The sequence below is a fragment of the Grampus griseus genome (assembly GCF_964374135.1).
Source record: "Grampus griseus genome assembly, chromosome: 3".
Taxonomy (NCBI): domain Eukaryota; kingdom Metazoa; phylum Chordata; class Mammalia; order Artiodactyla; family Delphinidae; genus Grampus; species Grampus griseus.
In genome coordinates, this window is record NC_139019.1 from 106,674,681 (window position 1) to 106,688,140 (window position 13,460).

Sequence of the window (13,460 nt, forward strand, 5' to 3'; positions counted from 1 at the left end):
AGAAGTCAACAAAAGGAGAGAAGAAATATGACTGAAGACTTCTCAAATTTGGCAAAAGGTTTAAATCTGCAGATTCAAGAAGGCAAGTAAACTCCAAACAAGAAATACTTGAAGCCAGAGATATCATAATCAAAACCGAGAGCTAAAGACAAAGAAAAAAATGACATGGAAAAACAACCTGTTATTTTTAGGGGAACAGTGATTCTAACAACAGCAGATTTCTCATGGCAAACCATAAAAGCCAGAAGGATAGCACACCTTTTTGAAATACTGAAAGAAAGGATTGTCAGTGAAGTTGGAGGTGAAATAAGGGCATTCTCAGATGAGGAAAAACTAATTTATAACCAAAAGAGCTTCTTTAAAGGCTGGTAATTTTTGCAGATCTTAATGTGTTCAAATGTATTGTATTAGGATTTAAATAGAAGGCTATTTCTTTGTTGTTCTTCCTCCCTTTATCGCTGTTCAGACTCTACCCATTCATCAGAACCCTGATTAATTTACACTTTTGACTTCCCGGATCATCTCTCACTTTACCATGCATGAACCTGGCGGACTTCAGTATACTTTTCTTATAACTTGCATTCCATTCACTCCCTCCCCTTCTAATCTCTTTGTGGTCAAAGATCTTCCTCAATACTTGTCTGTGTCCTCAGCATCTAGTATAGTGACTGAGCATCCCAGGTGCTCAGTCTATGTACTTCTGAATAGAAATGAATTCTTGATAGGAAAATCATACCTTTCCTTGGTTTATAATAAAAGCAAGGCTGAGCTTATCTTGTTTTGGCTCTTGGCTACTAGTGTATATCTTATTAGACACTGGCCAGAACATAAATCAGACACTTAATATTTCTGTTTTGGCAAGACATGTTGTAGGGATAAGACTGGGATACATAATTCTTAAGGAATTATTATGAAAAGTGGTTATTCTTAAGATATTTTTCTTAAGATCCTTTACTGTTAAAGCTTCAATTTAATTAGAATATTGTTTATATTAGAAAATATTTTAATGGTGCTATTAAACACTGTATGAATGTTAAAATATTCTGAGTGTAACTTTGGGAAACAAAAACCATCTTAATTTAGAAAACTCCCTGAGGTCCTCCTTGTAGTTTTTAAGAGTTGTTCTCACTATAAGCATCTGGAAATACAGCTTGTGCTCACTATACACTTATACAGTATTGTCAGTGAACCCTTAATACTTGTTAAGCATCTATTCTGTGCCGTAGATTTTTTTATTATGTCACCTCCTTTAACCTTTCAAGAGTTCTCTATCATAAGGGATTGTTACCTCATTTTACAAATAAGAAAACTAAGTTTAATGGTTAACATGTTTCAGATAGGCCATCATATGCTTAAAATATGTTATCTAAATTAATAAGCATTCCTAAGAAAAATGACTGATTTCTCAATTTTACTGTTGGGAAAACTGAGGCTTAGAAAACAGAACTAACTTCCCCATGATCACAAAGCTAAAATTCGAGACTTGGACTCAAACCCTAGAGTATTTGACATAGAGCCTCAATTTTTAAGATTTTATCCTTTGCATTTTGCCTTTTTTATGTATACTTAATACAGAAAACAGGTCATGAAAAATTTATTATTGAATTTCAATCAAGATTTTAGAAAACACAAAATCGTTTTTGAGAAAAATTTTCACCATCTTATTTACTGTCAACTGCCTCAGTGTATAGACCTAAAAAAAAGTGATCTTAAAAATGGCATCTAGAGTTGGAACCACTTGTCCCTAAGTACACATATGTTTTATTTGAAGGATTATGTCAAAGCACTATATTAAGCTTAATATTTTAAATATTGGTAGTTGAGATTTAAGAATATCAGGTATTTGTAATTGTGTTGTAATTATAATTATATTCTTTAGATTTCTCCAGTTTATAGAATTATTTATTTCCTTCACTTGAATGAAAAACACTGATTATACTGAGTAGAAAGGAGGTTATGAACAGTAACAAAATGATTAAAATTTGGCAAGGTGAAAAAAATGTGTCAAACTGTTTCGAAGTTTGAGTTGGTTTGTAGTCATACATAAAGGCATGCTGTCAATGATTTTACTAGTATACTAAAAAAGCAATTTATACAGCTTTTTAGTAGCATGATATTTTTAGTTTTAATTGTCCCTGATTAATGCCTTCAGGATATGATTACGTTATAACATTATAAAAATGCGTTAGCCAAAATTCATGATTTATATGCAATCAGAACACTTTAAATTTTTCCAGCTGTATCCGTAAACTTACTTCACAAAAATCTTTAACTGTGTTTCATCTTACCTATTTTTTAAAGTCATGACAGTTTTTTAATCTCCAAGGCAGATGAAATCATTAAACCTAGTTTTTTTTGCTCATGAGCAAAGTTATATATAAAGCCTAAGAACTCTGATTTATCGTTTTTAAAATTAACATAGCAATGAGAAGACCAGTTTCCAGCCTTGTTTGTGGTCGACTGCACAGTAAAGTTCTCATTACTGACTTACAAGGGTTAGATGTGTAATCTACCACATATGGCTTTTTGAATGCACCACTAGATTTACATTTTCAGAGTTTCACTGAAATCTAAATTAAGAATTTCGGATGGTATATATTATTAATGATATATTAATGATATATCAAAACCACAATAATGTACATTGGAGTCTGGCTTCATTTAAACTCTCTGAGGGTTTAAGAGTTTAACTTCTAAAGCCATCCAATAACCCGCCCTTAAATTTTCTGAAGAGAGATGAAAAGTGGATGTGAAGTAGAATAAATCTAGAATACAATAGCAGGAGCACAAAACTAGCCTGCAGGCATAAATTTTCTCAGTTGTTCTGCCTTGCATACAAAAGTAGTCCTTCTCATTACCCTAATGTGGGGATAAGGTGGGTTAGCTTAGTGGTGTGGTTTATTATAAACCTTAAGGAAGGGTAAAAACAACAAAAGCACCAACAAAATCTCTTTTGGATGTGTCCTTAACCATGAAGTCCTCTTTATCTCTCAAAAGGGCAGAAGTTAGGAATTGACCACTGCTGCTCACCCTACATGCCACTCTCCCTCTGGACTCCCTTTCTTTCACTACTTTTCCTAAACATTTACCTGAATCATCTTTCATCTTCTTCCTGCGCCGTATTAATTTTTCATATAAAAGCTTGCCAAAGATTTCAAGTGGTGTATATACACTATCTGGTGCACTAAGTGCACTTTTCTTAGATACCTCCTTTGCACCTTTGGGTAATAAAATGAGTGATTATTTACTGTTTTATTTTCCTTCAGAAACCCATTAAAAATATAATACAAATTTTTTTAACATGTGTATTCCCATCTGTAGTTAATTTGGTCTCAATACACATAACAAGGTCAAAAGTTATACTAAATTAAGCAAAGAAAATGTTGCATCTAGCTTCTTGCAATGTATTAAATCTTTCACGTGAAGTTCCTACTTCATTTGATTCCAACACAGTGAAAATGTAAACTTGTCAATATTTTTTTCTATTTAAATTACTTTATTCATCTACCTTATTTTTGTTTTTGTTGTTTTCACATAATCCCCCAGCCTCTCATTTGATTCTCTCCAAGTAGCCTGGGTGTTGGGCTATAGATCAGAAACCACCATTCTTTCTCTGCCCTCTGAGACCTTAGGTCTCTGCGTCTTTGCAGTGAATTCCTTAGCCTACATGGCAGCAGAGCACACTGCTGGACTTTGCTCCCAGGAATGTAGCTGGTGCGTTCAACAAAAGAATATTCATCTCAGGGCTCTGTAGCCTTTCTTTCCAGCTCTCTTCACCCACTCTTTATCTTCCCACCCACCCCAGCCCTACCCTTCCATCTCGTACTGCTGCTGAAGATATTGCTGAACTTCCGCTATGTCATCTATAGGTCCCCTATGTTAAACCATCCACCCCTCTGGCCTCCTTGGCAGCGAGAGTCAAAGTAGGCTCAGGAATGATAGCTCAGTCCTTATCTCCACCTAGTCACACAGTATTTTCCTTTATTCTCTATTTGAGCCACCCTGTATTGGCCTGTTGTTTCCCAATCCGCATCTGCCAGAGTTCCAAAAGAATACCACTAATCCTTATCCCCTCCCACCTGCCATCAAAGCAAAGCCTTTAGATGACTAGGAAGACATCACCTATGTGGAAATACAAAAGAGAAATGCATGTTGGTACACCTCAAAATTTATTATCACTGTACTATACAAAACATGGTCTACACATTGGGAGTGAACAAGTACTTGATTTCTCAGTACTTTCCTGCCCTTGTGGTGCTTACATTCTAAAGGAGAGATGGTCAATAGCCATAGTAAATAATTAGATTAATTGATATATTAAAAAAATAAAAATGAAATGAGGCATAAAAAATGAAATGAAAATGAAACAGAAAAAAATAGTACATCTAAGTAAGAGAGAATCTGGGAATGCCAGGGTGGGGATAAGGATCTTTATAATTATAATTTGGTGATCAAGAAATGCCTTACTGAAAAAAGTGATATTGTTATGGAACCAAGCTTGGGTCCATTCGCCTGTGTGCAGTAAAGCCAATATACTGACGCCAGGTTGTGGTGAAGAAAGTGCAGCGTTAATTGTATTTAGCTGCCAGACAAGATGTTCAGAGCAGCGAAGGCTCAAAAAACTCAAACTCTCTGATGGGTTGCAGGGAAGCATTTTTAAAGGCAAGGTGAGGGAGAAGAGTTGCGGGGGATGTGATCAGCTTGTGTACAGTTCTCTGATTGGTTGATGGTGAGGTAATAGAGTGGTGTCACAGGGGTTAACATTATGAATCCTCAGGCTCCAGCTGGACTGGGGGCTACGTGCTCATGGTTATCATGTAGTTAACTTCTTCCATTTGGTGGGGGCTTTAGTATATGTAAAACAACTCAGGAATGTGTATCAGATACTGTCATCTGTATACTTCAGGGAGGAACTAAAAATTCTGTGACTGCTGTATGGCTGACTTACTGTTTAAGTTGTTACAGCTCTCCTGATCCAACTGCTACTTTGCTTACTACATGTTCACATCCTTCCAATCATTAATTTTTTTTTCTTTGGTATAAGTTAATCCCAAACTCCTAATTTATCCATTATCAATTCTTAAACCAGGCTTTTGTAACTCAGGGGAGGTCTGGGAGACTATAGGTTTTCTACAGACAAGAGGCAGGCAAAGGACATGGGGGTAGGGGTCTCTCCCAGAAAGGCTCCATAGGGTCCTCCTTGGTTACAATATTTTAAAAAATTTGAGGAAGTTCTGAAGAGAGATCTAGCTAGAGAATGTTCCAGACAAGTGAAAAGCCAGTGAAGAGGTCTTGAGGTGGAAACATGCTTGACTCATTTGATGACCTCCCTCCACTGCAAAAAAAGCCAGTGTAGCTGGAGTGCAGTCAATAAAGGAGATTATTATAGGAAATTTTAGATTTTGTGTTTCTTCTTGTGACAACTTTGATAAATTGTAAAATTTATTAGCATACCATTTTATATATTACCTTGATGTCTTTAGGAATTGTAGAGACATTTCCTTATTCACTTTTGGTGCTGGTGGTTTGTACTTGTCTCTCTTTTATTCTTAATCAGTTTATTAGGTATGTATCAATTTTTGCCAATTTTCTCTTACATTTGTTTTATTGTTCGTTGATTTTCCTCTTTATTATTTCCTTCTATTTTTTTTTAAGCTTTAATGCCCTCTTCTTTTCCCATCTTCTGGGAAGAATTTTAACCATTGATTTTCAGTCTCTTTTTTCTGATATACACTATGAATTTTCCTAAGCACTGTCATTTCAGCTCACACATTTTTGAGTTTAAAGTATTTTAAACTCAGTTTAAAGTATTTTCTAATTTCCATTATAATGGAAATTGTATTTTCTAATTTCCATTATAATTTCTTTCTCTTGTGGACTACTTAGAAGTGTATCGTTTCATGTCTAGACAGTTTGGGCTTTTCTGGTTATCTTTTTAGTCCTTTATTATTTACATTGTAGCCAGTGAACATACTTTGGAATATTTCCACTTTTGAAATTCATTGAGGTTTTTTTCTCCAATACTCAGTAAATGGTCAATTTTTATAAAAGTACCATATACACTTAAAAAGAATGTGAATTTTGTTGTCAGGTGCAATGTTCTATTAGGTCAGTTAAGACAGACTTGCTAATTTATTGTTCTGATCTGTTATCTCCTTAGTGAATTTTTTTTATGGTTGTTCTATCAGCGATTAAGAGACATGTTAGAGTTTCCCTGGTGGTGCAGTGGTTGAGAGTCTGCCTGCCGATGCAGGGGACACGGGTTCGTGCCCCAGTCCGGGAAGATCCCACATTCCATGGAGCAGCTGGGCCTGTGAGCCATGGAAATACAAAGGAGAAATGCATGTTGGTACACCTCAAAATTTATTATCACTGTACTATGCAAAACATGGTCTACACACTGGGAGTGAACAAGTACTTGTATTCTCAGTACTTTCTTTACTTGGTTTGTAATTTTTATTTGTGAGCTCATCTTAAGTCAGCTTTCCTGTGGGAATTTTATGTTTTCTGAGATGATATCATAGTGATATTTCATTTATTTTTACTTAACTGACAAGGAAATCCCTAATCCTTGTATGATCCCCAAATTGTAGGATCAATTGGTACATTACATTCATGGTTTAGTATTCTTGTGGCTTCACACCTATGCATGAGGGTGGCTTGGAGTTTTGATTTGTTATCAAGTCTTTTCTAGCATACCCAGAATTTATTTTGAGCCAGAGTTCCTTGCTGCTTTCCTGCATATGGATTTTTAAAGTTATTTTCAAGTATGTTTGAAAGTCATTAACAGCAGCTATTCCAGGCTTTCTGATTTGTGTATGAATCTCAGTTCCTTACTCACTAATACCTGTCACTGCAGATATTTTGAAACCACGCCCATTATTTAATGAGACGTGTATCTTATATGATACCCAGGCTCTGACAGCATTAACTCATGATCTTATCACTCCAGACTTGAATTTTTTTAAGCTTTATTCCTGTACCTGAGAATTGTTTTTACTACAAACTTAGCTATACATTCAAAAATTTGTATATTACATATTATTTGGCATCTCTATGTGTTTTTCAGAAAAGGAGTCTCATTCTACGTGACATGAGAACATAAAAACAATATTTTAATGTCTAAACAATATTCTGCCTTATTTCACCACAGAGTTTCACCATACTTTTCATTAAACTAATACCGTTTTTGTCGTCATTAGAAGTCACTTTTTTTGGCTTCCCTGGTGGTGCAGTGGTTGAGAGTCTGCCTGCCGATGCAGGGGACACGGGTTCGTGCCCCGGTCTGGGAAGATCCCACATGCCGCGGAGTGGCTAGGCCCATGAGCTATGGCTGCTGAGCCTGCACGTCTGGAGCCTGTGCTCTGCAATGGGAGAGCCCACAACAGTGAGAGGCCCACGTACCACAAAAAAAAAAAAAAAAAAAATCACTTTGTTTCTTAGTATTCATAGAAACTGTACTGTTAAGAATGTTATAGGTTACTTAAACATTTAAAAGGATCTGGAAGTCTATTTTTAATTACCGTTATAACTATACTGATATTAAATGTATAACATATAATTGTACTTTTATAGTCTTAGATCATCATCTTGTCTTTTAATGGAACAGAGGCAGATAATTAGCAAACTAGTAAGGCAAGTTATCGTTTTAAAATATGTTCAAGGCCCAATTTGAATGTAATTGTGTAAGTGGGTTTTACGTTATCTGGGCATCATTATTAAAATATTATAAAATGTTATTTCAAATTTGTGGATGAAATACATTTGATTCTTCTAAATTATATTTTTTATTTAAGGCCCTGCATTCAATCACATTTTATATTAGTCTTTCTATGCATTTCCTTTAAAGTATCCCTTACTGAGAATGTGCCAAATACAGTGTTGATGCAGAGATGTACTACAGGGCCTGCACGTTTAAGGAACATAAGCATCCCTCTGTCAGTAACATCAGCTCATAAGCATTTTTTTTACACTTTTCCCTGATCAGTCCTTTGTTCAGGAATTCTACCCCCCAACTTCCACTTCCTTTCCCTGGCTCACCTCTGCCCACTCAGTGATACCGCCAAGCTATTTCCCTCTCTAAAAGCCTTTCCTGCTTTGATTTCCCCTATTCAGTGTCTTTTGTAAGTTATTCTCCCATAATATCCTATGTACATCTTTATGTCTCAGAACATTTTTTAAATGCGTGTTTGTGTGGCTCAGGCTCCTGAAAGCAGTGCTCAGCATGTATTCATTTTTGTACCTTGGGGACCTGTCACACACTACGTTACATTGGGCCTCAAGAAACAGTAGGACTCATAGGTAAAAACTTACCTCATAGGGTGCAATCATAAGATAAATAACTTACCTAGGATTATGCAGTATTTTATGCCAGGAAAGCCAGGATTTTGAACTGAGGTGGTCTAGCTAGTGTTTAAAGGCAGCAGTTTGGGAGCTGGATGACTTCCTTTTGGTAGGATACACCCATTTGATCACATTAAAAACTCTGATGTGGGCTTCCCTGGTGGCGCAGTGGTTGAGAGTCCGCCTGCCGATGCAGGGGACGTGGGTTTGTGCCCCAGTCCGGGAAGATCCCACATGCAGCGGATTGGCTGGACCCGTGAGCCATGGCCACTGAGCCTGCGCGTCCGGAGCCTGTGCTCCGCAATGGGAAAGGCCACAACAGTGAGAGGCCCGCATACCACACAAAAAAAACTCTGATGTCCTGATTAGGCCGTTATTGTAACATGTATCCTGTAGGGTTTTAGAGGTTTCTGATCATCTTGATGAGGTGTATCATATCAGGTCCAGGATAGTGTGTTTTGTTTTCAGATGAGAGATTCTCTTGACTCCTGGTGCATGACTTGATTCATTTTTAGATGACAAATTAGAATTTGTTTTGGTTTCGTTTGTGTTTTCAGAATTTCTACATTAAAAGAGGGCTTTAAAAAGCATCTGTATTATAGCTATCTTTAAATAACAGCTGTGTTAAATCCTTTCCCCTCCTAACCTCTACCCCTTGTTATAATAGGAAACATGTGGGTTCCAAAAAGGACCTGAAAAGCATGGGCTTTTAAACAGAATAATGCAAGTCATTTAAATTAGTCATGGCTACAATTATTCTCCATAACTTTTAAGTCAAAGAAAATCTCCTCGGTGTGCCAAATGTAAGAACAATGAAATTCAAACTTATCAGAAACTTAGTTGAAGGTTTTGACTTTACATTTCGGTAAAAGAAGAGTAGCAGTAGAGGGTCGTTTTTGGTTGTTAAATTACACCCTGATCTATAAGACATTGTATTAATTACTATTAAAATTTCATAAACATGATTATCATATTTATGTCTTTAATTTTCTTACTATACAACTATTATAAACACTTACATGAATTTGGAAAATGGGAAAAAAGGAAGAAAAGTTACCCACAATCTCTTCACACAATACTGTTGCTGTTAACAATTTAGCATATTTATGTGGTCTTTTTATTTTCCTATGAAAATGTGGTGATTTGGAGTTATTTATTTATTTATTGCGGTACGCGGGCCTCTCACTGCCATGGCCTCTCCCGTTGCGGAGCACAGGCTCCGGATGCGCAGGCTCAGCGGCCATGACTCACGCGCCTAGCCACTCAGCGGCATGTGGGATCTTCCTGGACCGGGACACGAACCCGTGTCCCCTGCATCGGCAGGCAGACTCTCAACCACTGCACCACCAGGGAAGCCCATGATTTGGATTTTTTAACACTTAGTTGTGATCGTTCCTCTATGTCAATATGTACTCATCATTTTTGAATTTTATTTTATATAAATTTATATTTTACAGTATAAATATGTCTTGTATATTATAAATTATCATTTTTACCACCATATGTTTTTATATGACCACACAGGAGTCATTGATTTCCCATAACCTGGTGAAGAATTTAGGGCCCCCAGAGAGGTCACTGTTCATTCTTTGTCTTCCCCTGTACAACAGGGCTGGTGCTGGGAAGATACTGAAGTTGTACACCTTCTGCATTCCTCTTGCTTCCCACTGTTGCTTCTAAATCAAAATCTCTCTTGCCCTCATATAAAAACTCAGCATTTGAAGCTGAAGCTTGAGCTTTACCATCATGTCCCTCACTGTCACTGTGACTGATCCATCTCCTTGATTCTCGCTCACATTTCCTGTGGATGTTGGCCACCTTTCCCACCTAAGTTCTTTGTGATCATGTGCAATTTCATGTTCATGGTATCAGTCCACCCAACACTACTTAATTATTCTTTGACCTCAGCCTCTACCTCTGCCCTTCTTTACTCTCATGGCAATACCTAATCATGTCATGGAATTTCAGCTCTGAAATCTAAAAATCCTAAATCTATCTCCAATACTTTTTTTGGAAAGTGTCTGTTCTTTTACCTCATTGATGACTCCATTCTCCTGACCACTGTATTCATTTCTCCCAAGTATCAAGCTCTGACCTTGCTTTACTTATCAAGCATAGAGCCTTTACAAGGTCTATCTCTTCTCTCACTCTCAGTTTTACTGCCACCTCTTACACCCTAGGGTTCTTCCTTTATACCCCATCTACAAAAGCTCAGCTCTCTTACCTATTTCTCTCGGTTGCTATTTCCAATAGCCATCCACCTTTGACCCATGCATCATATAACATTGCCTCCTTTTTCCACTTAGACACACAAGAATATTAGAAACTAAGTTCCTTAACTTAACAAGCTGTATCTTTCAAAGTCCTTATGGCAGTCATCTCCATTGTGAACCTGTAAACATTCCTATTAAAGTCAGCAGGGAAAACACGGAGCTCAATACCACATATTTCAACAGTATGTTGAAAATCCTAGCCAATGTAGTAACATTACAGAAAAATATGGAAAAAATATGTAAGTATACAACAAAAAGAATAATATAGAAAATATAAGAATTTAAAACAAGTGACAATACTATTTTTATTTGGGAACAGTATATTTGAATGGGTATGGGAGAAGAAATGTAACACTTATTAAAGTGACTAAATTTGATATGTACTGGTTCATGTAGCAAAGGGATATATGACTTGATGACAACCCACATTGGCTAAATTTTAATCTGCATATGGTAATGGAATTATTTTAGTTGTGGTGAAAAACGTGGTGAAATATATGGGCATTCTAAAGGAAATTTTGTACCAAACAGTGGTCATCAGCATGCTAATTATAGTTGAGCTTGATTTAGAAGTTTTGCAGAACATTTAATCTCAAATTATATATTTTTTAAAAATCTTAAAATGCTCAAGAGAATTTTAATATCCTTTTAAGAGGAGATACTTTTCTTTCACCCTCCATCTCTCCCTTCCTTCTTTCTTCCTTCCTTCTTCGGTTCAATTATGACACAAGTTCAGTTACTCCTAAATCTTAGTTTTCCATTTTTTGTTGTTTTAATAAGTACCAGATTTAGCACTCCTAAAATTCACACTACGTTTAAGAATTTTTTAAAGTTTTTATTTCACTTATCATTTAATGAAACTAGATAAGAACATGTTTTTCTCCTCTTTCTCTTCTTCTCCCTTCTGTTTATTACTACCTTCATCTTTCCTTCCCACTTTATCTTGATTTAACCCTGGAATAATTTCAGTCGCCTTAATAAGCCAAATGAAGTAGGGCTTATCATCTCTCTATTCATCCATTCATCCATCCATCTACCCATCCATTAATATAGAAGTTATTCATCTATTTGTGAATTTGAAATGTCTATAAGATCTATTTTAATTTCTAACTACTTAGAGAAAGTAACATATGTATTTTAATCTCTTGGCTGTTTCTTCCTATAGTTATATGTTTTAAATAACCTGTTTATACTACATTTTGCTTAACAGATATATCTTCATTTGTCTGATAGGCCAGTGGATACCAGGCCTTGACATTCAACATGAAGGTTTGAAAGAGTAGTTAAGGATAAACTTTGAACTAATCTCCATTTTCAACCCTCCAGCAATGACTCTCCTCAAACCTTGTGTGCCTCAGTCTTGAGCCTCTCTGGGTTTCTGCCAGGCTCATAAAATCCTTCTCTCCTGTCATGTGGGCTGTGGCTCCGCTAAATCAGTCCGTGTTCCTTCATGAATCTTCTCTTTCCAAAACCCTGGCACGGTGGTTTATTGTTTTATTTAAATTTAATTATTCCTTGCCATTATTCTTTAAGTTTCTGGAGAAAAAAAGTCACAAGCATTCAGCTAACCACCTTTAATTAGGGGCAACTCTGCTGTAAATTGTAATCAGAAGCAAAATAAAATTAGCTGGTAAATGGCTTTATCTTTGGTAGTCATGTGATCTTTTGCAAATCATTTTACCTGTCCTGACTTTAATTTTTTCATAAAATGAGCTTACATGTATTTTATAAGGATATGAGAATTAGAGAACATACAACTAATTCAAAAAATAACAATTTTATTTTATAACATAACTTTTGTTACTTGAAGATACATTAAAACATACTCTTGGAAGATTATAGTTCCTTGTATTAAATGATATTTATTCAGGAGTATATCTGAATTAGTAAAATAGTACATAAATCTTTGACTAAAGAGTATTAGTGATTTCAGATATTATCTTTACTAATAATTTAAACCAAAAGATCAAATGTGTTGCTGAAATTTTTGTCTTAAATAATATTTCAGTATCATGTACTCCATGGTCAGATCATCTTATTAGCTAAGAAATTTTCAAAGGAAATATTTTCAGTTTTCCAAGTACCATAGATAGTTTTTATGTTACATTAGTTAAAATGGTATTTCATAAAATAAAATTTCAAAATTTTATTACTAAAAATATAAATGTGAGTTCAAGAATCTTATAAATATAGTTTATTTTAGGGTATTTCTTTGAAACTAGGTTTCAAGAATTGAAAAATATTTAAATAATCATTGCTTTTTCATTTACATTTTCTAAGTTGTAACTTTATCTTACATGACAATGAAAAGTGGTATTTATAAAATGTATGTTTATGGTATGCCTTTTGAGAACTGTATAATTGATAAAATAATTTCATCTAAAATATAAAATTGAAAAGAATATTAACAGTTTATTGACTGACATATACATATGCATTTTCTCCTGAAATGGTTTTTAGGGGCTGGATATCACAGTTTAATATTGACATATTTGAGGGGGAAAACTATCATTTTTCTTTTCTTCTATTAATACCAAGCATAAATATTTGCATTTTAATTCTGACATTTGATAATTAACGTTTGTGTTTTCTAGGTATAGCTTACTTGAGTGGAATGTGTAGTGAAAAGAGAAAATGTATTATTGCTGAAGACAATGGCCTGAACCTTGCATTTACAATTGCTCATGAAATGGGCCACAAGTAAGTAAAAATCCTGGCTATGCTAATATATTAGCACGTACCTTTGTAATTTGAATTATTGAATTACATGCATATCTTTTCATTATTTGCTTTGAGCATAAGTTTTTTAAATTAGGTAAACGAGGAGGCAGAGAAGATCATTTA

The 13,460-nt window shown here is 35.3% G+C and overlaps 1 protein-coding gene across 1 annotated transcript in view; it reads left to right on the top strand.

Moving 5' to 3' along the window:
* Positions 1-13,460, top strand: part of ADAMTS19 (ADAM metallopeptidase with thrombospondin type 1 motif 19) — a gene marked incomplete at its 3' end in the record, with an annotated part of 279,689 nt that overhangs the window by 112,509 nt on the left and 153,720 nt on the right. The window contains exon 8 of the mRNA XM_082652620.1: positions 13,211-13,316. Within this exon, the coding sequence (XP_082508746.1) occupies positions 13,211-13,316 (106 nt within the window). The remainder of the gene's footprint in view (positions 1-13,210; positions 13,317-13,460) is intronic.